General features: G+C 58.1%; 1 protein-coding gene across 2 annotated transcripts in view; it reads right to left on the reverse strand.

Annotated features, from left to right (window-relative positions):
- SYNJ2 (synaptojanin 2) overlaps window positions 1–23,646 on the reverse strand; it is an 85,693-nt gene that overhangs the window by 34,719 nt on the left and 27,328 nt on the right. For both annotated transcript variants that reach the window (XM_079147447.1, XM_079147448.1), the window contains exons 2-5: window positions 23,362–23,448; window positions 15,748–16,018; window positions 12,357–12,582; window positions 6,028–6,111 (exon numbers count right to left, since the gene is read on the reverse strand). In XM_079147447.1, coding sequence (XP_079003573.1) covers window positions 6,028–6,111; window positions 12,357–12,582; window positions 15,748–16,018; window positions 23,362–23,448 — 668 coding nt within the window. The remainder of the gene's footprint in view (window positions 1–6,027; window positions 6,112–12,356; window positions 12,583–15,747; window positions 16,019–23,361; window positions 23,449–23,646) is intronic.

Raw genomic sequence — 23,646 nt, forward strand, 5'->3', positions numbered from 1 at the left:
CATGACCACAAGTTCACAGTTCAGAACGTCTGGCTGAAGGACACTCTGTTCTTACAACTCTTCTGTAGGTCTTAAATTATTTTGAGTGTTGCGGAATGTCCCATTGGGTTTGCTTGTCTCTAGTGCTGTACAGGTGGTGCCCACATGGCCAGGCGCGGCCACTGCCCAGCTCCACCATGCATTCATTTACAGCTCTGGACACCACAGGCCACGCGCCCACCTTGCCTCACGCTTGAGGAGAGCGCCCTCCACGACCCGGGAGAAGGCTGTCTGTACAAATGACGCAACGAAGCCCAAATCCCTTGTGCTCCCAAGACCCTGGTCCAGGGAAATGTGTCCATCCGATGAGGTCGCTGTGCACAAACAGGGCACCTGAGGAAGACTCAGCCCCAAGGCCTTCATCCTGCTGCTGCATTTACTCCGACTTCCTCTCCCCAGGCCACCAAGGCCTGGCTGAGGAAAGTCATACACTCGACTCGAACAATGCACTTGGCCCTGCAGGGCTGAGGAGACCGCCCCACCCACCGCTCCTGTCGCCCTTCCGGGTGAGCCATCCCCACGGGACATAGGGAGAAGAGAACGTGGTCAGGGGCCTGGCCTGTGCTGACAAGCTCCAGTGCTGGACGGGTCTGCCTGTCTCTCCCTCCCTCAGAGCCAAGGGTCTTCTTTTAAACAGATGGTGCCCCCACACACACCCCGCCTGGCAGTGCCGCTCTCCAGGCTCTGGAACCTCGTCACGAAGACCATGTGAGCCAGCCTGCCGCTGAGGAACTCTCTACATGGAAAGACAGGGGTGGAGGCAGTGTCTCGTGCCCTGGATGATCACCACCCAGCAAGGATCACCACGGAAAGACTCAGAAACACTAGAAAGTTCCTGACAAGCCTGGATAACAAAGGCTAAGTTGGTCGAGCTTTCGCCCTCAAATATCGAGAAGCAGCAGCTCACCTGGCGAGATGAGGCATCTTGCTACGCATGATCCCGTCAACATGGGTGGGGGGCTCGGGGACAGGGGGAGGCGGACGGAAGCAGCAGCCAGCAGCAGGACTGGAGGCCACCGCACGGCTCTCCCAGGCCTCTGGCTTGTCTCTCTTCCCATGGGCAGGACTGCCATTGGCAAGGTCTCATCTCCCACCATGGACAGACCAACATCACTGCACACAACAAGCCACCCGGGAACAGGAAGCAGTCAAGGGCAGGAGACGGTGGGAAAGGACCTGTGAATCTGGACCAGTGGTTCTCAAAGTGTGGGCACCTGCTGGGCAAGCCTCCTGGGTCGGGCCCGGAACGTGTTGCCTTGAGCCCTGTAGCAACGTCCACGCACGCCTGCTCTGGTTTGGGCCATGCGGGTTTGACTCACCCCTGTCTGCTTCCGTCCCCTTCTGCTGGGGTTGTGAATGCCTGTGAGGGGCAGGAAGGGGGCAGCAGGGAGGCAGCAGCTCCGGGGACACGTCCACACTGCAGAGCCGCAGGGCCTCAGTGACCTCCCAGCCAGCATGGCCCTGGGCCAGGCCCCTCTATCTTCTAAAGTGGGTGGGGGTCTGGGGGGAATGGAGGACCTGGAGCCCACATTTTCTCAGGAAATCATCCTTCTTCCCTGCAGCCTAGATGGCCCCGGGCCTGCCAGCACACCCGCACCGTGGGTCCACTCTGACCGGCACTGCCCTCCTTCGTGTCACCTACTCCCGAGGATGCCACGTGTGGGGGCTCAGGAAGGAGCTGCAGCTGGCGGGAGTGAGGCCTCCCTCGGCCTGGCTGCTGGGGCCGAGCCACTGCTTTATTTAGCTGCCCTCCCTCTACTCGGCCCGGCCCCGCTCCAGCCCCTGCTGAAGGGTCACTGCCCTTGTCCGGGTCCTAAAGTCGTTCCTTCCAGTCTTGGGACCACACCCACGAAAGGGGGTTAGCCATTAGACCAGTCCAAGCCTCCAGAGCCCTGGCTGCGGGTCCCAGCAGAGGCCTGGCAGCAGCACTGGCAAAACCGAGATCAGGATCCCAGGCTCCCCGGCACTCACGGCTCCCACCTGGGGTTCGACACCCGCCGCTGAGCCCTCAGTGCAGGGGCCTGGCGGGCCTGTGGCTCCTGACGTCGCAGCAGTGCTAACGAAATAGACCGCCGCTTGGAATCCCAGTTGCCTGCACCCTCCCAGGAACACTGCTTCACCTGCACACCCAGAGCAGCCCAGGGGCTTCAGAAAGCACTGCTGCCGGCCCACCCGACTCGGCCGGCAGATCCACACGGCTTCAGCCCGAGTGTCAGGGGGCTTAAAGCTCCCAGGTCACTCTTCAGCTGATGACTTCATTTTTCTAAAATTTTATTCTGGTGCTGGGAAGGAACTCAAGGCCTCACTGCCGAGCAACACTCCAGCCCCTGGTGATGCTAACGAGCAGCAGAGCTGGCCCCACACGGTGGCTTCTGGGGGCAGCTCCAACCTACATAGCCGCTCGGCCTCCTCCCTGCCTCCTCCCAGCCCACCCCTCACCTAGGAGCCCAAGCGCAGAACCAGAGCTGCTCCCTGGACACCTGCAACCCTGGGGTCTCAAACGTGCACCTGCTCTCCTCTCTGCCAGGGCTGCCTCCCTCACCTGAGCGGCGCCTCCCACCCACCCCAGTCCAGACACGGATGCCCTCGGGACTCAGGCAGCTGCACCCCAAACCCAACCCCTCAACCTGGGCTGCCTGCCCCTCCCCCAACAGCAACTGGGATCCCGCCTTCCTGTTACGGCTCTATCTACACAACACTGCTGGGTCCCTGCCTGAGGCAGAGGCCGTCTCTGATGCCCCTGTACCTGGAAGACGCTCCACAAATGCCCCAGGTGACCAATGGCTTAGCTGATGTCCTGCCAGTCTATGAGGGGTGGCAAAGAAACAACCCAGGAAACAAGTCATGCTGAGTCTGGGACGCAGAACTGTGCTGCTCCCAACGAGGTCTGTCCCTGATGTTATCAGGTATTTCCACTGTCAATAACAGCTGCCATCTTGCGCATTCTTGGTCACAGACACTGTGCTAAATTCTAATATATATTCAATTTAATCCTTTCTATAACCCTCTGAGGTCGGCACTGTTAACCCCATTTACAGAAGATTAAACTGAGATTTAGTGAAGATAAGAACTTCTCAAAAGTATATGGTGATAGCCAGGTGCAGTGGTGCACACCTGTATTCCCAGCAGCTTGGGAGGCTGAGGCAGGAGGATCACAAGTTCAAAGCCAGCCTCAGCAAAAGAAAGGCCTTAAGCAACTCAGTGAGACCCTGTTTCTAAAATACAAAATAGGGCTGGGATGGCCCAGTGGTCAAGTGCCCGAGTTCAATCCCTGATACCCCTTTCCCCAAAAACGTACATGGTACTCATTGGGGTGCCAGAATTTGAACCAGAACCCAAGTCTGTATAGCTTTAAGGGGGGACAATGAATTTTAAGGGCAAAATGTCACTGTGGTTGTTTATAAACCGTACAACCTATGAACCCTGTAAAGGTCAAACTGTTAAAGGCACAGAGAGAATCACGATTCAGGAGCGTGTTCTGAAGATGCCAAGCCTGTGATATGTGCAGAGAAATCACCACCCACACCTCTCTGTCCTCTCCACCCCGGCAGGAATGGTGCTCCTGAGTTGGCTCCCAAGAAGACCCAGGTTTGCAACTCAGAATGCAAAGCCATCTGCCTCCAAATCCTTGACTGTTTCATCCTAAGTGAAGAAAGAAGGTGAAAAGCTTGAAACGGAGGCAAACAGCCAGAACTGATCCTGAAGCCTGCTTTGAAGTCAAGACTGAGTGGCCACTGCCCACCATGGAGAGCTGCCCTCCTGGTGCCCTCTGAGGATGACTTAATCTCTCTTCAATGGCAGATGATAAGAGGATAAGCACAGGCCTCAGGCCCAGAGGTCAATAAATCCCTAACAAGATTAACAAAAGCCGTTAGAACTGCGTTTGAAGACACCACGCAGGCTTCAGGGAAGCTCAAGTTAGCAATCTAGAGGGTGAAGTGCTGCCAGAAAGCTGAGCATCCATGTCCCATGGCCCTGGCTCCCATCGGACCGAGGCACAGCCGTTCCACGGCAGGGTCAGGCTGCACCTGCAGCATCGCCAAGGTCAAGCTGGAGACCAAAATTAAAGAAGGGACTGACAAGCTTGGTTTTGTTTTTCAGATGAGAGAAACCAGAAAACACCAAGAGTCCTAGAAATGGGACCCAAGAGGCCAGGAAGGTGGAAGGCCTTAGAGGAGACAAAATGGCAGAGGGAAGACCATAAGGAGCCCTCCAGACGGCAGGTGGGCCATGGGAGGAAGACTCAGGCTTATTCCTGTCACTGATCACCTGTCGCGACAGACGGTGGCATGGTCCCAGGAGGGAGTCACAGTCAATCAGAGCCATCCCCAGGTGTGGCCCAGAGCATGGCCTCTGGGGTCCTAGAGAAGGACCCCCGAGTTTGAGGGCAAAACAGATAACTCTAAAGGGTCCTTCCAAAATTCTAGGATGGTCATGATCACCTCCCCAACTGGCAGATTTCTTACAAATTGCCCTTGAAACATGACATGGTCTCCCGATTCCTTCCTGTACTACACTTGTCTGACCTATGATTTTTGTCCTCTTAAATACAGAGCAAGTCGTTTCCAAAGGAAAATTCCAAATTTAAAGAACATTAAGTTTCCATCAGCTGGGATGGGAACTGGCTGAAGGCCCATTCGGTGGCCTGGAACGGGAGCTCTGTAGTGTCAGAAAGGAGCCGGGAGCTACCAGGCCTGAGCCCGAGCTGAGGCGGACACGGGTTTCCAGCAGCAACGGGAGTGTTCCAAGGTTAGACAACAGTGCCCGGCTCACCACCCTGTGAACGGGCTGCCGAGCTGGGTGTTCTCAATGGGAGAGCTGACGGTAAGGAAGCCGTATCTCAGAAACAAAGTTCCTTCGGAAGCACAGGGCCAGCTTTCCTTGTCAGGTCAGAGCGCCAGCTCGCTTGCCTTTGCTGCCTCTCAAGGCCACCGCCGTCCCCCTACCTCTGGGTCATTCTTCCAGTGTGAAGACTTGTCCATGAACCTCCCCCCACAGAACCCAGAGACCCAATGAGATGCTCAACCATCCACCTCACTCTCAGAGCTGGTGTGGCAGTTAGCCGACATGCCAGCACCATCAAGGCAGCAAGGTGACACACCTGGGGACAAGAGGCGTACCTACCAGCAGCACTGGGCCAAGTAGCTGAACTCAAGCCAGGTGTCTAAGCCCCACTGTGTCCAACACCCCTAACTACCTGGCACACAGCACCTGGGGCCTCTTCAGCCTCTGGCTGCCCATCCAAACGCAGTCACACGAGAGCCCTTGGTAAGGAGAGCTGAAGGTGACCAAGGCCCCAGGAGACGGGCTTTCTGTAGGCACCCGTGCTCCCCAGGACAGGGGAGAAGATGGGGGTCAGTGTGGGGAATCTCCAGTCCGCTCTGCCCTGATCTGCCTTGCACAGGGAGCAGCAGAGCCTTCATTGACAAGCGTGTTCTTGGACCGAGTCCACAGCCCTTGAACTCTTCCCAGGACACAGAAGCCAAATCTCGCTGGCACCGACCCGCACCCTGCTTTGGATGCTTCAGGGTATTTTTAGCAACCACAAGAAAGCTCTGTGCAATCTTCACGTGGCACACAGGCATCCTGAGCACCAGACACATGACACTACCACAAAGGGTCCCCAGACCCTTCTAAGGCCCCTGCAAGAGCTGCAGCTCTCAAAACACATCCTCGCTCGGCACACCAACTTAGGGTCCCACCTACGGCAACCCTCCCAGGCATGCTCTGGGCCCCCCAGCAGGGTCCCAGTCTGCACCCAGGTCAACAGCAAACACCAGGCACAGTTCGTAGGTGCATGCACACACGCGCGTGCGCACACACACACACACACACACACACACACACACACACACACAGAGCTCAGCTCGATACAGATGGTCTTAAGAAAAGACCAGAAACTACACACGGAACATTGAGCCCGTTATCAAAGGGAAGGGCAGAGGAACTGTTACACAGGCGGACATAGTCCTTGTTTAAATCACCTACCTGAAGCCCTGGTTGCTCCCAAAACAGCGGAACAGAGCCTCTGATCTGGACGAAGGACGACACTCCATCATCCATGTAGATCGTCTGCAGCAGAAGGAAACAGAAGGAAAGGTATTCTTCAATGAAACTGAAGGTCCTGGGCCAGTAACAGGATCTGGTGCCTGCGACCTGACACCAGCCGTGAAGGGCACGCAGTGGACTTCGGTGCCCTCTGCTCTCTCACCCAGCATGGCTGGTGCTGTTTCCTGACCCACAGGGCATGCCAGCTGCTGGCCAGCCTCTGAGGAGGGGTCTGGAGTGGGCTGGAGGTCCCCAGACCTGGCACCTGGGGTCTGTGGGAATTCACCCTCCTAGGATGCAACCTTACCCACCTCCCTATAAGCCCTGCACCCCCCACCCCTATTGAGGAATAAAAGCAGATGTGCTCTGGGGTTTAGCTAAACCTTCCTTAGAGCCTCTATTTTTACCTGTCCAATAGCTAAAGAGCAGACAGCTACTGGGAAAGGATTAAATGAAACAAAATGAACAAGCAATACAGCCAGAGGACCTCGCCGCCCGCACCTGTCAGTCTGTGCTTTGCAGCGTAAGGCAAGACTCAACTTGAATTTGCACTGGGTCCTGGCCCTGGGCCACCACTGTTCTTTAAACACACTTCTCAATCAGCCGAAGCAACACAGTATCCCTGAGCTTCCAGTGCACAGCCCTTGCACAGAAGCAAATGACACTTAGGCTTTAAAAAATGTCCCCCCTCCCTGTTATTCAGAATGTGCCTACAGGCCTCCAGTCACACTGGAGCGCAAGGGAGTCTGAAGGACAAAAAGTCCAGTCCTGAGCACCCAGGGGAAGGCTGTGGTTATCAGATCCTGCCCTTTATCTGTGCAACTCTACCCTGGCTGGCTGGGCCAGCCCAGGCGCCTCTGAGAGTCCTTTCCATTGCTAACCAGGCTGCTCCCTTACAGGGTGGCTTTCCACGCAGGCAGAGCACACTCAGATCACACATGCATTAGTAATTCGGCAGGGGACCACAGGTCCCTGGACCACAGGAATGACACCAGACTTGTATCTAGGCTGCAAACTGTAATTCTAGCTCTAGTCTCCAAGGAGAAGCAGCACTGGGCTCGGAATGTGCGGTCTGTTTCCAGGTACTAACCACCAGTGGATTTGTGACCTTCCACTATTCTAACAAAAACAGGGCAAAATAGCAGTTGTTCAAATGACCACAGGCCTGAACACTACCATGAGGTTAAGGACAGCAACTGACCGACACTGTGGGCCACACAGGTTCAGATTCCTCAGGAAGAAACCAGCTGGGTCACCTGCTAGCATGAACTGTTAGCAAGCCCAGGATCTGACCCGAGCTAAGGGACTCTCATCCTTCACTCTGATGACCACATGACAGTAGCACAGCTTCTGGCCCCCACCTAGGGCCTCCTGAGCTGCACTTGCTCAGAACCAGCTTCTGAACGGTAGCAGGAAGGCCACCTCCCTGGGAAAACCACCCGTGTCCCCCACATGGACCTCAGGTCCACGTCTGGCCCCCAGTACCTCCTCTGGGCAAAAGGACAGTCTGAACATCAGGGGTGGGTGCCATCTCACCTCCCGGTGCCTCTGTCATGGCCAGCACTGGGAGCCCTGGGGGAGGCCGAATGAAGAGTGACACAGCCCCGAGAGCCCAGTCTAGTCTGACTTCCACCTTGCAAACTCCCTGCCCAGCAGAATGGCCTTGGGTACATTAGTGAACCTCTTTCCGTCTCCCTCTCTCTAACGAAGTCATTGTCACCTGATGCACAGTCAGGGAGGGTTGGGAGCAGCCACTCGAAGCCTGCAGCTGCTGTGAGCATGGACGAGGCAATCAGGGAGTCAAGGGCCGGGGCAGGGGCAGGACACCAGGCAAACGGGATGAGGCGGGGGGAGAGGAGGGAACCAAGGACAGACAGGACTAGGAGGGAGACCAGGAGGAGCCACAGGCCCCAGAGGGCAAATAGAAGCCCTTCCAGGAAGGACGGAGCCCCAGGGCCACGGGAGGCCAGCAGGAGTGTGGCTCCTGGACTGGGCGGCAGAGAGACCACCCTGAGAGGCCAGTGTCCTGGGCCATAAAAAGAAAGGGTTTGGAACGCAGAATAGGCAAACCGTGTACACAGCTCCATCTGAAAGGCTCCTGCTGGACTCCTACGTCCCCGCCCCGTGTTTCCAAACCAGATCCTTCCATGCCTGCCCTCTGGGGAGCACACCCTGTCATACCCCAATAGCCCAGTCACTTGGTGGACTTATCTCCTATAATCAAAAAATATTTTTTTGATGGACTGAGGGACTTTTTGGGCTGTTTTTCTGCACAGTGAGTCACTGCTGTAGTGTCCCCCGTATGACTCATGGCAGAGTTGAAAGACTCAAGGCTTCTGCCCAAGGAGCTCAGGATGCCACTCACCACGAGCACATGACACTGTGCACACACAAGGGCACATGACACACAAATATACACACAACGCCACCACAGAACACGTGTGACAAGCACGCACGCAGCCAGCCTAGGAGGAGGACTGCAGACGCCATAGAGGGAGGGCTGCCGGCCCTGCTGGGCTCCCGGAGCCCCAGTTCACCAAAGCCAGGCCTCTCAGAGCCTCCACCAAGGCCACTCTGCTCCTTGTGTGGTCCCGACTGTTCACCAGTGATGCCTGCAAGGGCCATCTGGCCGTACCAGGGCCACTGTAGAGCCTCCGCTTCCCCAGAGGACGGCTCAGGTCTGAAGACTCCTGTCCCCAGCAGGGCCCCTGGCCAGCAGAGGCCTGTGGCAACACCCCCCCGACAAGCCTCCTTCCCTCTGGGTGAGGTGACCAGATACAAAGCCCGCCACTTTCAGGTGGAGAGGAGGAAGCCCAGCCGCCGGGTGAACGCCACGCCACCGGAACACGCAGGGAGGCCTCAGAGCCCTGCGATCTGCTCCCTCACCAGGAGCACAGACGCTCTGCCTTGGACACCACCGGCCCAGGGGCCTACAGTCCTGCTCCGCAGACTCCAGGGAGTAGACCCACCCCGCTCCCATCAGACCACCGGGGTCGTAAATGCGCAAACTGCTACCAGCTACGTTTACCCAGCGGGCTGCGGCTCCTTGCACCTGGCTCGGGCTCCTGGTGTTATTAGAAGGCCGAGAGCCAGGCAGGAGGCCAGCAACGGAGCCATGGCTGGGGAGCACCCTGGGAGGGTGGCCGCCTCTGCACCTTGTTCCTGGCGCATCCCGTGCCCCATGGCCAGGAGCTCACAAGCAGACTCTACCGAAGGGCCCAGGGTTTCTTCCAGGTTGCTGTCGAGGATAACCCTGGACACAGCTCTGAGAAGGGACATCCCCCTCGCCAGAGGGGCACCTTCTCCCCAGCATCATAGTGGCCAGACTGCATGGGATCTCTGATGACCTGAGCCAGCCTGGGCTCCTCCTTCCCACGGGGTCCATCAGGGCAGCCTGAAACGCACACACCCAACAACAAACAAAACCACGCAGCTCCGTCATGTCTGGGGAAAACAAAGTCACCCTGGGGTGAAGTTACACCCTCTCGGTAGGTGGGGGCCGGTGACTGCCGCTGCCTGCGTCTCTGGGTGGACAGAAGATGGCGGAGCCCGGCTGCCTGTCAATGTCTGCTGCTCCTGGGAGCAAGGTCTGGCAGGGACTTCATGAAGACACCAGCACTGTCTGACCCAAGGAGGAAAAGGGACAGAAAGCAGAAACCAGGAAAACCCACCAAGGCCTATGGGTGGAGGGAACCCACCCTAATGCCCAGAAGGAAGTGGGGTAGAGGCGTTATGCCATGGTGTGGCTTGCTATGGTGCGGCCCCTCTGAAACTCGGTGAAACCCATGGCCATTACAAGAGGTGGAACTGCTGGGATCTTTAAGAGGGATTGGACTCTGTCCTCAGGCAGATATCCGAGAGTGGCTTGCCCATCTAGCTTGGTTAGGCCTCCCGTGTGCCCCTTCTCTCACCGTGTGAGGCCCCGTACCAAGGCTAACCCTGCAAGAAGGTCAGACATGGCCCCTCAACCTTGGACCAGGACTGTGAACCAAAAGAAGCCGGTTTTCTTCATAATTTACCCAGACCGCGGTATTGCATTACTAACAACAGAAAGGAGACTAAGACAGGGCTGCTCCCCAGAAGTTGGAGGAGCCTGCTGGTGCTGTCTCTAAGGCCCCACGTGGAAGACGATGAGATATGGGGCAAAATGTCTGCCCCAAACCCTAACAAGCAAACCGGGACAACAAGAGCCACACCTACGTCCTGGGCACACAGCAGGAAATAACCAGAGCAAAGCCCCAACGGAGTCTATGGAGATGTCTGCTAGTCTGCAGAAAACGAGAAAAGCTGAGATCACAGGGAGGTTTTTCCCACTGCTGAATGCATTGTGTCCAAAGCAGTCTTTCACAGCTGAGAGCTGAAGTGTACCCTTCCAAAAAAGACACGTTCAAGTTCTAGCCCACACACTTCAAACCGTGACCCTGTGGGCAAACAGGGTCTCTGTAGGTGTAACTAGATAACTAAGGCCACGCTGGAGGAGGGCGAGCCCTGGACCCACTAGGACTACTGTCCTTACAGAGAGAAACGGAGAGAGGAGGTTGAGACTGGGGTGCTGTGTCTCGGCCTGGTTACATCTGGGGCCCCCAGAAGGGAGAAGAGGCGAGAAAGAATCCTTTCTCCCCCAACACAGCCCTTCCTGACACCTCCAGGTCATGCTCCAGCCTCCAGAACCAAGACAATGCCCATTGTTTTAAGCCATCCAGTGTGGGGGGCTTCACTGCAGGGTCCCCAGGAAACTCGAGGTGTCCAGTGTTAAAATGTCCTGTCTTTTAGGAAAGGGTAGATGTGTGGAGGGCAGCAGTCTCCCTAAGGAAGCTCTGGGTAAGATGCAGCAGATGAGACCAGTGAGTTGTTGTTGTTCTTTTTTTTCCCTCCTTAAACTGGTTTAAATCCAAAAACCTTGGACAAACCAACACCTGGGCCAAATAAGGGATGGTGTGCCTCAGGGTGAGATGGAGAATGTGGTGGAGCTGGGCTCAGGGACTCCCTCCGGGGCCCCACCATGGTTTCAGGAAACTCAAGGTCTCTATCATGTTGACTTTGCGCACCCTCCTTTGGTCCCCTGTCCCCAGCACAGCACACAACTCACAGCAGGTGATAAACAATGAAGATCTGCTGAGGGAACTGGGGGGTCTGAAGAGCAACTTTGTCGAAGTTTGAATTAAATCATAGCTGTGGCAACAACAAATGATAAAAATAATGTTGAATTTGTGCACACTCATTTAAATGTCCAGGACAAAGTGCTAATGAAGGTGCATGTCATCAAGCAGACAGGAGCAAGAACAAAGAAAATGGCCTCCGGTGGGGGGACATATATTCTGTCTCTCCCTCACTTTTTTACGGGATAGTTATTGAGCAGCCTTGTCAACATCCAGGACAGCAAGCACTGTGAAGAGCCACAGGCAAGTCACTGCCCCTGCGCTCGGCTGGGGGCTCCTGTTCCGGGGTCCCTCCTGGGAGCGCCTGACTCCCGCACCTCTGGGTGCACCAGCTGGCTCCTGCAAACGGCGCCCCGCGCCCTTGAACTCCTGAACATGCACACGCTCACAAGCAGTGGAGGCGGGTGTGCAAAACGGTGCTGAGTGAACTGGCTGAAGTCCTCCCGAGGAGCACCTCCCCCAGCCGCAGAGAGGGAGGCGGAGCCACACCTGTGCTCCACGCAGGTGTGCAGCCTGCCACCCAGTGTCACAACAGTGCCCCCCGGGCGTCCTTTCTGAGAGCTGATCCCTGTTATTCTATCAGGCGGCACCATCCTACAGGGAGAAAGAGCAGAAAACAAGTTGTGAGTCTGTGTCTCTGGGAATGAGAAGAGGAGTTGGGGAGCAACGCCGACAAGGGATTTCACAGCTGGTTCTGTTCCACGGGAGCGGAAAGCCACTGCCACGCCACAGGCGCGCTTCCGGGCTGCCGGGTGCCACCCATGCGTCCGGATGGAGGTCAGCTCCTTTAGAGTGACCACCGGCTGCTTCCCTTCCTCTTCTGGTGCTGGTCCACCTTTCTTCCTACAATTTTTTTTCAAGCCCTACTGGTTTATCTGACCGCTGCTCCAGAACAAGCGCCACCTTTCCTGGCCGTGCAAACATTCCTGATGGCTTTTGGTTAGAAACACCTCGTGTAAGCAAGCATGAGATGAGACTCGAGAGACAGGCCATGCCAACCAGAGGCCACATGTTCACATGGAGTTCCAGTGGCAGACACACAGACAGAAGCCACGATCAGAACCAGCTCCATGCCATCAGGGCCGCTGCTGCCCCAGCAGAAACACCGACCTGCTCTGTCTCCACGAAGTTGGACACGTGGCCATCGTCGTTCACGCCTCGAGTGTGGAAGCGGGCGCCGGCACGCTCGCAGCTGATGCGTGAGATGAGGCAGGCCTTGGCCTGCTTGTGCGATGCGTACACTGTGCGGATGGCCACCACGCCGCAGATGACCTTCAGCAGCCAGTCACAGCAGCTCACCTGGTGCTGCCTCAGGGGCACGTGCAGCAGCTGGTTCCTGCAAAACAGGAACCAATCGGGGTCACCTGACAGCCTCCAGCAAGCGCAGCACCCAAAGCCAGTGGGGTGGGCACCTGTGGGGCCTGGCTTCGGCTCAGGGGGAGGGGGTGCACTGTGCCCACGAGAACAGGGGCTGTACAGACCCAGGAAGCTCGTGTGCTTCAGACAGACCCCGATGGCAGGCCCACTGTGACAGCACAGGAGGAAGAAGCAAGAAGCCCTCTCCCAAAGCCACCGCCATGTGTGTAGACAGCATCTGCAAAGGGGAGCAGAGCTGGGTTGAGCCAGTTGGCACCTGGCAGGGGCTCACAGGACCCTCAGTGTGGACCGCGGCCACCACACACTTTGGAACACCATCAGCAAAGAATTTAACCATACATTTGGATTAAATCATAGTTGTGGTCATGACAAATGATAAAAATAATCATTGAATTTATGCACACTAATTTAAATATCATACCATACATGCACTGGTACTACCATGTGCATATGAAGTAAAAAAGAGATGAAACTGAAACTTAACAAAAAGCTCCACAGTTCCCCCCACACCAGGGGGACTCTTCTGGGCTCTGGAGTCTGTAGTGATAAAGACGCAAGCCAGGTGCACGCTCTGGGGTGGGCTAACTCACCAGGGCCTTGACATGACCACGAGTGAGAGGCGTTAGCAGAACCCCTTTTACAGATAAAGAAACTGAGGCATGAGAAGTGAAGTACTTCCCAAGGTCACAGAGCAGTTGGTGGCAGGGGGTTTCTCCAGCCCCAGCCCCTTGATGAAGGCCTAGCACTTACAAACAGACTCACACCCTCCCACCCCCGGGCCGCCTGGCCTCCCCCACACTCAGAGGATCTGGCAGTGCCATTCTGAGGCCTGGCCCTGGGGGACTCCCTCTGACAGGGTCTGGAGTAAATCGAGGTCACAGTGCCCTACTTGTTTAAAAAAGGCGACCTGATTCCTGCCCTGGAGCTTCCTCAAAACAGCACCGCGTTCCCACTGCTTGAAATCTGTGCTGAGCTCTGGCAGATCTCAGGCAGCTTCTGGAAGGCCCTCTTTGAAGGGCCAGCTTCCTCAACTGCGACTGTGGCCACCTTCACCCTGCAGGGAGCCTGGCCTGCTTCTGCCCCCACTGAGCTGCTTTGCATGAAAACCAATAACCACAAAGTTTGTGCGAAGAGCCTTCCCTCTTCTGAGTCACTCGCTAAACTTCCCAAGGTAAACCACTGTGGTGCAGAGGCCAGGCCTCCAGATTCCAGAGCCAGCCGGTCACCAGGGGCAGGAGGGGCTCTTGGCAAATGCTTGAGTTGGAATAATCTGTTTCTAGAGACGCTGCCTGGCCCTCTGGGAGGAGGAGGCCCACCGGTAAGGGAAGCGGCTCCAGGCCCCCGGCCAGGACGTGACTGTGGGAAGCAACGCTTCAGAGGCTGCACCCCACATGGCAGGGTGAGGCAAACAGGCCCAGGGTCAGTCTGCCAACGACTGAGAATGGGCGGTTTTGTGGGCCCCACCCTGAGCTCCCACACCAGGCCCCCGAGTGGGCACCAGTGGACACCAGGCACCCTGCACAGCTGCTTCCTCCTCACCAACTGCAGATCTACTCTGGAGTCCATTCCAAAAAGGGGCACCAGGGGGACCTCCCCTTCCCTAGACCCCTCTCTGCTCAATGTCATCGGTCTCTCAATCTCCAGCCACAGAGCTGGCACTTAAGTATGTGCTAGGGAAAGACAACCCAGAGGTCTCCTAACGGCTCCAAGGAAGACCCCATCTCTGCAGGTTCCTGCCTCTGCTCCCCACAGTCCTCAGAGTCTCATCATCCACAGTCCACGGCTCAGCTCCCCGTGGGACCCATGCTGCCCCCACAAAATGGAGCCAGCCACTCACAGCAATGCTGATCCCTGAGCCTGCGGCTGAGCCCGTGGCCTGCAGACCACCGCAGGCAGCTGGTTGGAAAAGCGAGAGGACTCTCGGTCCTGGCGCAGAGCTGTGCACCGGGCTCTGCATCCTAACAAGACCGGCAGGAGAGTCGCATGCACCTGAAGTATGAGCCCCAGGGTGGGGAAAGAGAACCGAGGAGCACATGGGTGGCGCGTGGGAGGGACACAGACATGGCCAGGGCCCCTTTCTTAACAGAAGGGAAGAATTCACGAGCCGGGAGCCAAAGCCCCAAGGGAAGACCTCCGATGGCCCTGTGTGGGCAAAGGGGTTAGGCACAGGGAGAAGGGACCAGCTGCACCAGACCTGTAACAGGGCTGGGAAATCAGAACAGCCCCCAGGTGGATGGCGCCATCCCTGATGCCTGGGAACAGGCACAGCAGGCCCCGCTCGGCTGCTCTGCCCTGTCTCTGCCCATCTCCAGGGCGAGCCGAGGGAACAGCGTCAACAAGGGCCCAGGGCCTGCACAATCACTGCCCCTTGGCTCCTCTGCAGGACGCGGCAGGGTCATAACCCCAGCCAGGAGGCTGACAGATCACTGACAGTGTCGCCCACTCATACCCCGTCCTGACGGAGTGGAGCCCAAAGGATCCCCCACAGAACCCAGCCCAGCCGTCTGGTCACATCTCTGCAAAGCTCCCCAGGCTAGATGCTCAGTCTGCCTGTTGATCTGGTTTAGTGTTGTGATGACCAGTTTGGGGTCTAGAGCCAGAATGCCTGGGTTCAAATCCTGGCTCTGCCACTTGCCAGGTGTGTGAAGTGTGCAAATTCCCCCACTTGTTCATGCCTCAGTCTCCCTCTCTGTAACATGGGGTCACAGACCCTACCTTATAGGTCATGAGGATTCCGAGTTAGCATCTGCAGAGAGCTTAGACGGGTGCCTGCCACGTGGCGCCTCGGGGATGCCAGCAGAAAAGCTGTGGACATGGCAGATACCCAGGGCTCTGATGCCCCAAGAGCAGCTCAGGCAGAGGCACTGGGCAGGGCCCGCTGTGCAGGCAGCACCTGCAGACCCCGACCCGACTGCCCTCACTCACCAAGCTCTGATTTTCTACGTCTACACGGGCCACCTGAACACAGTTCCCAAGTGTGCCGGGGCTCACGGGGATGCAGGGGGAGTGTGCTCCTCGTTGTGCAGAGTGGGCATGGATCTCGACCCTCAGCCTCCAGAGGAGACCCAGACTCCTGGGGCTGGTGCGGGGGGGCTCAAGGAAGGTGCCAGGAGAGTCCCCTCACCAGAAGAAGGCGTTCCCCCACTCAGAGCGGTCATCACCCTGCTTCTGCGCCCGCACGGTCAGGTCAAAGCGGGAGCCATCGTTGGGCCACGCAAAGTAGAACACCCCGGAGCTGAGGATCTTCCTCAAGGCCAGCAGCCGGTCCTCCTCCTTGGCCTCCTCCTGGAGAGGGTAAAAATCCGTGGCGGTGATTTTGAAGATTTCTGCATCTGGAATTCTGCCCACCGACGTGCAGCCTGTCACCAACACCAGGAAGCTCAGGGAAGCGCCACCTGGAAGGGAAGTCAGGCAGGAGAGTTGAAGGGCTGGCTGGGGGCTCACCCCAGGACAGTCGCAGCAGCGCCCTCCCCAGCGGCACCCACGCCTGGGTGGGGAGTCCCCGCTTGCACAGACCCTCTGGGTGAGCCTTCCAGACCCCAGCCCTCCACCACGTCCGACCTGCAGCCTCCCACCCCTGCCCACTCCCTCCTGGCCACTGCCTTGACTTGGACCTGGTCAGTCCCTCACAGTAGTCTCAGAAGTGGCCTTCCCAACCCTGTCTGATCAGACATAAATCCCTCCACGGCTCCCCCGACACCCCTTCCTGAGGTGACCTTCCTCTGTCCCCTGCCCTCTTGTCCCGCCCCACTGGTGGAGGGACGTTCCCAGGCCTGCTGCCCTGGAGGGGTGGCCTCTGTGGCTCTCACATGTGCATGCTATCCACCCTGGGCTTCGCCCAGACGTCCCACAGTCACCTACCCAGCGAGACCGCCCCTCTCCCAGTCACCTCCCAGCCTCTGTCCTGCAGGACGGAAGGTCTCCAGACCCCCGCACTCTAGCTGCTGGCCTTCCCAGGCTCTGTGGGCACCGCCACCTCAGCCCTCCACTCTCACCAGGCCGACGCCTTCTCCTCCAAGGAGCCTACCGGGCCCCTGAAGCAGGGCAGGGGTCCCTCCAGGCACCACCTAGGCACACAGAGCCGTCGGCCGGATCCTGCCTGAGTCTCTCAGCAGGCGGTTCCTCTGGGCACTGGTGTCTCCCAGGACACAGGTGTCTGGGAACACTCGCTGGGAGATTCCTGCACCGCCGCCCCCCACACCCCTTGGGGCCGCCACTCTTCCATGTCCCCCATCACACAACACGGTGCCCCAAGGACATGGGACACTGCCCCCATCAAAGGACAGGACCCAGGAGAAGCCTCGGGCCCAGAGAACTCTTCCCGCCCCAGTGAGGTCTCAGGGATCCCTCCCAGCAAGACTCCCTCCACGTGGCCAGTGGCCACCACATAGAGTGCTGGATCCTAATGTCCCCAGCTCACAGTGCGGGAACCATGCTGCCCAACAGGGTTCATCGTAGGGGGAGGGGCACCCACAGGCCAGGACACAGGCTCCTCTCCCAGCTGTCCACTCCCACCGTCACCAAGGAAGTCATGCCGTGGACGAGGAGCCCTGAGTGTCGGTGTGTCTCAACAGGACAGGGGGAGTTTAGGTGGGACTCAGTTCTCAGCCCTAAGGACGCAGAGTCCCACGGCCTCAGGGAAGCCTCTGTGGTCTAGCCGAGGAGTGGGCTCAGGAAGAGGCATGGAAAACCCTGCCTCCCACCCCCCGTCCAACACAGGCGGTGGGTTTCTACCCGACTCCCTCTGCGGTCTCTTCGTGGGGGCTGTGTCCCTGGCAGGAGGCCCAGGCTGCTGTGAAGGGAGCCGGCAGCTCCTGGCAGGCCAGGGACCCAGAGGAGGCGTGGAGGGGCCCGTGGCATGAGGGAGCGCTTAAGAAGAACGGGAAGGGCAGTGCCACAGGTCCCCCAGTCAGCAGGCGGGGTTTGGCGCCTACGCTCGGGGTCTAAGAGCTTGTGCTGGTTCATCATTGCAGCTGTGTCCAGTGCCCGGGGGGGTCGAGCAGCATAGAGCGGCACGACGGAAGTAAAACGTCTGGGCAAAAGGTAAACTGAGTCAGGAAGGCATCTCGTCTCGACAGGTGGACGGCATTTCTTGGTAGAGGGAAAGCAGAGTCTGCCCCGCCTCTAGGTCTGCGGCTCGTCTTCCTAGACGTAAACACAACGCAAATTTGTTTGTGTTCACAGATGGGAAAGAAAGGGGCTCGCTGCAGACGTGCCCCTTGATTCTCGGGGTCCTCCTAAGCCAGTACTAAACAACAGCAGCGGCCTGTCTACAGAGTCCCTGCCAGAGGTCAGCTGTGGGCTCCCCGCTCAGGGCCTTCACTGGCCATCCCCCACCTGCAAACCAGCCTCTACCTGCGTCCCTGGCACGACTGACTTCCAACACTGTGGGCAAGGAAGCTCCGTGGGGGTGGGGGCAGTGGGGACAAGAGACCTGCCCTCCGCGCTTGGGGCAGTGACGGGGAGGAGTCGAGGACCTGGAATTGTCTGGCTCAGAGCCCCTGTCTGTGCCCCTCAGACATGGTGTATGGCTGCAGAGGAACCTAAAGCCGAGCTTCCGGTCTCACCTGGCAGCCTCCCCAGGAGGCTCCGCCCCCTATGCGTGGCTTCCTCTTTCTTCCACTCTGTCCTTCCCACTCTGTCCTTCCCCTGAGCCATATCCCCAGCCCTTTCTATTTTTTATTTAAAGACAGGGTCTTGGTAAGTTGCTGAGGCTGGCTTTGAACTCACGATGTTCCTGCCTCCGCCTCCCGAGCCCCTGTGATTATAGGTGTGCGCCACCACACCCGGCTGGCCTTCCCGATCTTGTTGGACAGCCTTTGTCTGTGTACCACAGATTTTAAGGAAGTGTCCGGGTTCAATCCTGTCACCAGATGGCTTGGGGGCACTGCCCCTGCCCACCCATCAGTGCAACGCAGGCCAGCGACCACCACAGAGGCATCCTTGCGGGCAGAGCAGGACCTGTTGGATTCACCTGCCTCTGGCATGAGGCCCCTCCTGAGGTCACCCTGGCCCAGGATCTGGGCTGTGCTTTTGTGAGACAACCAAGAAGCAAACCCAGACTGAGGGTCTCAGAAGTGTCAGCCGAGGCTGGGCCAGTGACTTAAGGAATAAGCATCTTATAGCAAGGGAAGAATCAAACTCAGAAGACCGGGCTCTGGGCTCTGGGCTCTGCACCCTCCAGGGACCTGCAGGGTCTTGGACCGGTCTCCCTGCTGTCTGGACCTCAGGAAGGGTGCACCAGATGGCCTCCATGTCCCTTCCAGGTGAATGCTCCAGGCCCCGGGCTCCAGCTAAAGCAAGACCACACATGGGCCAGAGTGAGGTGGGGAGAAGACAAGAGTGGGTGACGGGCCAGAAAGGGACGTGGGGACACCCCCACACACAGCCAGGAGGGCAGAGGCTCATCTGGACACCGCCTGCAGCCGCGGAGCTGGAAGGATGGGTAAAACAACCCAAGCACGTTGCTTCTGGGGCAGAAGGTTAGCTGGGAGGACACCGCGAGTCCTGGAGATGCACGGCAGATGGCGGAGCAGCTGCACCGCAGGCAGCGTCAGGGCCACCTGGCTGCGCTCGGCAGGCTGTATGTCACACATTTTACCACAATAATGACTTTTTAAATAACCCAGCTGGGTGCAGGGGTGCACACCTGTCATCCCAGCGCCTCAGGAGGCTGAGGCAGGAGGATCTCCAATTCCAGGCCTGCCTGGGCGACTCAGCAAGACCCTGCCCAAAATAAAAAATAAAAAAGGACTGGATGCTGCTGAGGGTAAAGCACCTGGGTTTAACCCTCAGGACCAAAAAAAACCCCAAAAAACAAAACCCTGAAACTGCAGTGTCAGCGTAGAGACTCCTCCCCCGACAGTTCTGCCTTCAAAGCAGCTCCCAGTTAGAAGCTGCCCAATTCCCCCAACCCTAGATGAGCACCAGGGTCCTCAGCTCAGCCAGCCAGAGGTGGCCACCTGTCAGACCAGGGATGAGGATGGTCCTGCGCAGACACAGGCCTGCTCTGTGACAGCCCAAGCCTCCAGGTCCCCCCTGCTGGCCTTTCTCACGCGGGCTTGGACGGATTTCCCCAGCCATCCACACCAGCCCCAACCGGGGTGCCTGCGACCCCTTCCCAGTCCTCCACCTCCCGGGCCACGCACACTGGGGCCTCCAAGGACTGGGACATCCAAGCTGTCCCTCCAGAGTAGGAGGACTGCCCAGAGGGGGAGCTGCCCTGACCTAATGGGCTCAGAGTCCTGCATGCCGCGTGGTCTCCAGCCCTTGCCCCCTGCTGGTGAGGAGCACGAAGGGCTGCCCACAGCACCTGGCAGGAGCCACGTCCCCCCACTGGTGACAGTTCCATCGTGTCCCCAGCTCCATGGAGGCAGCCTGAAGTCCGCCACGGCCAGCACAGTCAACCACCACGGAGGTTGGGAAACCCACCCTCCAGCTCTCCCCCACCATCGGGAGCCCAGTATTTATCAGCACCCCGCTGGGCAGGAATAGTCAATGAATCATGCTAAGGCACGAAGGCCGTCCCTTTCAGGAACGCTGCGCACCCCGAATCCAAGGCCAAAGGCGAAACTGCCCGCTCCTGAGAAGCTTCAGTCTGAAGGGACCAGACATGGAAATTGGCTGTCTGCAGCCAGCACAGAGTGACAGTCCAAGGAGCCAACCACCCTAGGCCACCGCTGGGCCCTTGACTTCACACCCGTCCTCGGGAGAGCCCTCTGCAGGGCAGCCCGCCCCCAGCTCTCCCAGAGACAGGACTAGACGGCAGAGCTTCTCAGGCAGCACTGGGGCAGGGCGGGGGTGGGGTGCACAGGCTTCTCCCCTCGTCCCATCAGCCTCTGGACAGCCGCTGCTCCCACCACGCCTGTGGCCAGCCCGCTTAGTGTTTGAGGAACACCCACAGTTTTCACTCAGACTTGATGTGCATCCCCTGATGAAGAGCTCTTAAGGACAGTACAGGACAGAGATGAAGCCGTTTCCCGATTTTACAGATGGGAAGAGAGCTCTGGAGAAATTAAATGAATGCAGAAAGCAGCAGTGAGGCTGGAACTGGAAGGCAGGAGGGCTGTCTGGTGGAGAATTTGTAGGGCTGCCATGTACGCATGCACAGGTTGTATGTGCACTGTTCAACTCCAGGAGACACAACTCATCAGACTGGGATTTGAATGGAGTCCCTTGAACTGTGAAATAGGAAGGCCTTGAGAGCGTGGGTTAAAGAGGAATTAAATCCCTAAAATCACTGAGATAAATTCTCTTTTCTGCTGTACTCACTTTCTATGCTTTGTATTATATATATCAGGTAGCCTTACACCCTGACTAATCATGAGATAGCCCCTGTTTGCTGGCATTTCAGGGAGAGAAGCTTCTTTCTTGGATCAGAAAACCTCAGCCCAAGAAAGTCAACAGGGAGGCCCCTCTTGATGTCATCTTGGGGGTAACCAAAAGTTGGAATTTTACTCCACGAGGCTCAACATACTCCAGGGTGAAACAGACCTGGGGAAAGAACGTCAGGGCAAAGCCAGACCCCCGAGGATTCTCCAGCCTTCAGAAGACAGGGAACTTCTCAGAGGTCCCAGGAACACTCTGAAATGTGCAGAAAACAGGCCAAAGGACCCTGATGTTCCCCGAGCCACCTAATCTTCACCACTCGCAGCAGTGACCACGGCTGGAGGGGCTGAGCCTCAGGAACATCAGAAGCAGGGCTGGCCGCCAGGGTGGCAGGTGCCCCACAGTCTGGGTGACTCAGGAGGTGGGGCAGGAGGATCCCAGAGGAGCCCAAGGCCAGCCTGGCCACAGGGAGACCCTGTCTCAGACAAAAGGAAGGGGGCTGGGACCCGATGGCCCTCCCCCCGGCGGGGCGTGTGCCCGCTCAGCTGCTCTGTCCTGGTTCGCCTGTGGCTGTGTCCACTTACTCCTCCCTCGGGGCACTGGGGACACCCACTGGGGATGGAAATCAGTCACCTCCCCTACACTCCATCCCCCGGAAGTCCCTGCAGCAGCCCCCACGGACCCCGCAGATGCCGCCTGGCTCTGACGGGACTTCTGTGGGACTAGGGCTGCCGCCCTTCTCTTGTAGGACCAACTCCTGGCAGTGGACCTGAGCACGGCGCAGGGAAACTGGCTGGTGCCTGGAGCAGAGAGGCACTCTTCTTCCTGTCCTCCTCGGACATCCTGCTGGCCGCCCCGCCCAGGAGGACGGACAGCCTGGTGGCGGGGGTAACCACTTGAGCCTGTGTCCCTGCTTCCCTGAATCCAAGTCCACGAGAGCAAAGGAATCACTCATGTAAAAAAGACCTTGCCAACTGTCCCTGCACATGTGACTGAGCCCTCCTGGTCCAGAAGGGACCCCACGAGGACAGGGGTCTTGGGAGACACAGGACAGGACAAGTTTCCAGGGCTTCCCTTTCTGCAGCGTGGGATGAGACCATGCCAGCCGCCTTGGGGGGAGGGAGAGCACCCGTCAGGTCTGCGGTCATCCCAGCAGCCCTGTGGAGGCCAAGGGCCTCGGGACTACTTCATGACAACAGAAGATGACCACAGAGAACATTCCAGTCCGGGCCCTCGGAGCCTGCAGGTTTTCATGGAGGGGCTGGAGGTAGCTGCAGAGGCTTTGGAGCCCTGCTGAGCTGCTCCCTCCAGGTAGGTGACTCAACCTTCTGAGCCTGTTTCCTTCGCTGCACACGGGGACCGGGGACCGAGACCTGGTATCACACCGGCTTATCTTCAGGACTGACTGAGTGACCTGCGGCTGGCCCCTGACACCCAGCAGCCCTGACCAAGTGCTGTCTGTCACGGAACTACTGACTACTTCCTCGAGGGCTCCTGTCTGAAAAGGACGATGGAGTCCTCACAGCGAGGTAGAACAGCCCTGGCAGGAAGGAGCCAGAAAGGCAGGGGGACACATCCATGTTCTTTTTTCCAGCTTTAAAAGCCCTGGGTCTTTAAGAACAGAGGCTGCGTGGGATGCAGAGAAGTTCCACATACCGGTTCCGGAAAAGCCGAGGCCTGAATCTGGACAAGTCACAGCTATTCCCATTTCTACCAAGCAGGACCCAGGGTGGTGACCCAGAGGCTGCTGGGAAAGTCCATGACCAGGTCATCAATGACCCAGGGCAACAATGATGCAAAGTGCAAGGGCCAGAGGGAGGAGGAAGGAAAGGGGGCTGCAGAGGTGACACACACAGAAGGGTCTTGGCCCTGAGTCTCAGGCCAGCTAGCAGGGCGCCCACTCCTGCCCGCCAGCTCTTGTCCCTTTGGCCAGACCAAGCCGCCATGTTCAAGTGCAATTCGCCCCCGCTCCCCATGACCACTCCCACTCTCAGCGTTGGACCTCGGTGTCAGCATCTCTTCCCTCCTGGCCACTGACCCCGTCCAGCTCCTCCTCCCTCCACACACACCCGGGAGCCCAGCGATGCAGAGTCTGGGGCATCTGCCCTGCCCTCTGGTTCTCATCCACCCACCTGGCCCAGCCAGAGGCAGACGAATGACCCCCGCAGCAGAAGCCCCAGACCACACCCGGGAAAAATTTAGGTCCTGGAGAGCAAAGAGTGAAGGGGCGCTTTCCTGGCACACGCGGGTGGGCGCCACGTCCTCCTCTGCCCCAGGCAGGTGCCCACAGGGCTACTGTCAACTAGAGTGGTTAAAACTGAATGCCCAGCCCGCAGCCTCCCCAAGAACGCAAGAGCCACCAGGCCCTGGGGTGGAGACCCAGCGGCTGCCGCGGCTGAAGAACACTCACCAGACTTCACCCTGAGCTCCCCCAGGCAGCCGTACGCGTCCGTGAGCTTGCCATACTGTCCCTTAATGACTTCCTTCTCTTCCGGAGCTGGGGGAGAAGCACAGGAGAGCAGACATCAGCGAGCGGCTCCTGCTCACGCCCCTCCATGCAGCCGGCTTGCCAATCTGCTCCCACCCACGCGGGAAGGAACAGGAACACGCAGACAGTGGCTCGGCCCCCAGACGCCTGCCGTGTGCAGCTTTTATGATTCCAGAACCACCCAGCTGCCAGGATTCACACTTTCCC

Source organism: Sciurus vulgaris (assembly GCF_902686455.1).
Source record: "Sciurus vulgaris genome assembly, chromosome: 7".
Taxonomy (NCBI): domain Eukaryota; kingdom Metazoa; phylum Chordata; class Mammalia; order Rodentia; family Sciuridae; genus Sciurus; species Sciurus vulgaris.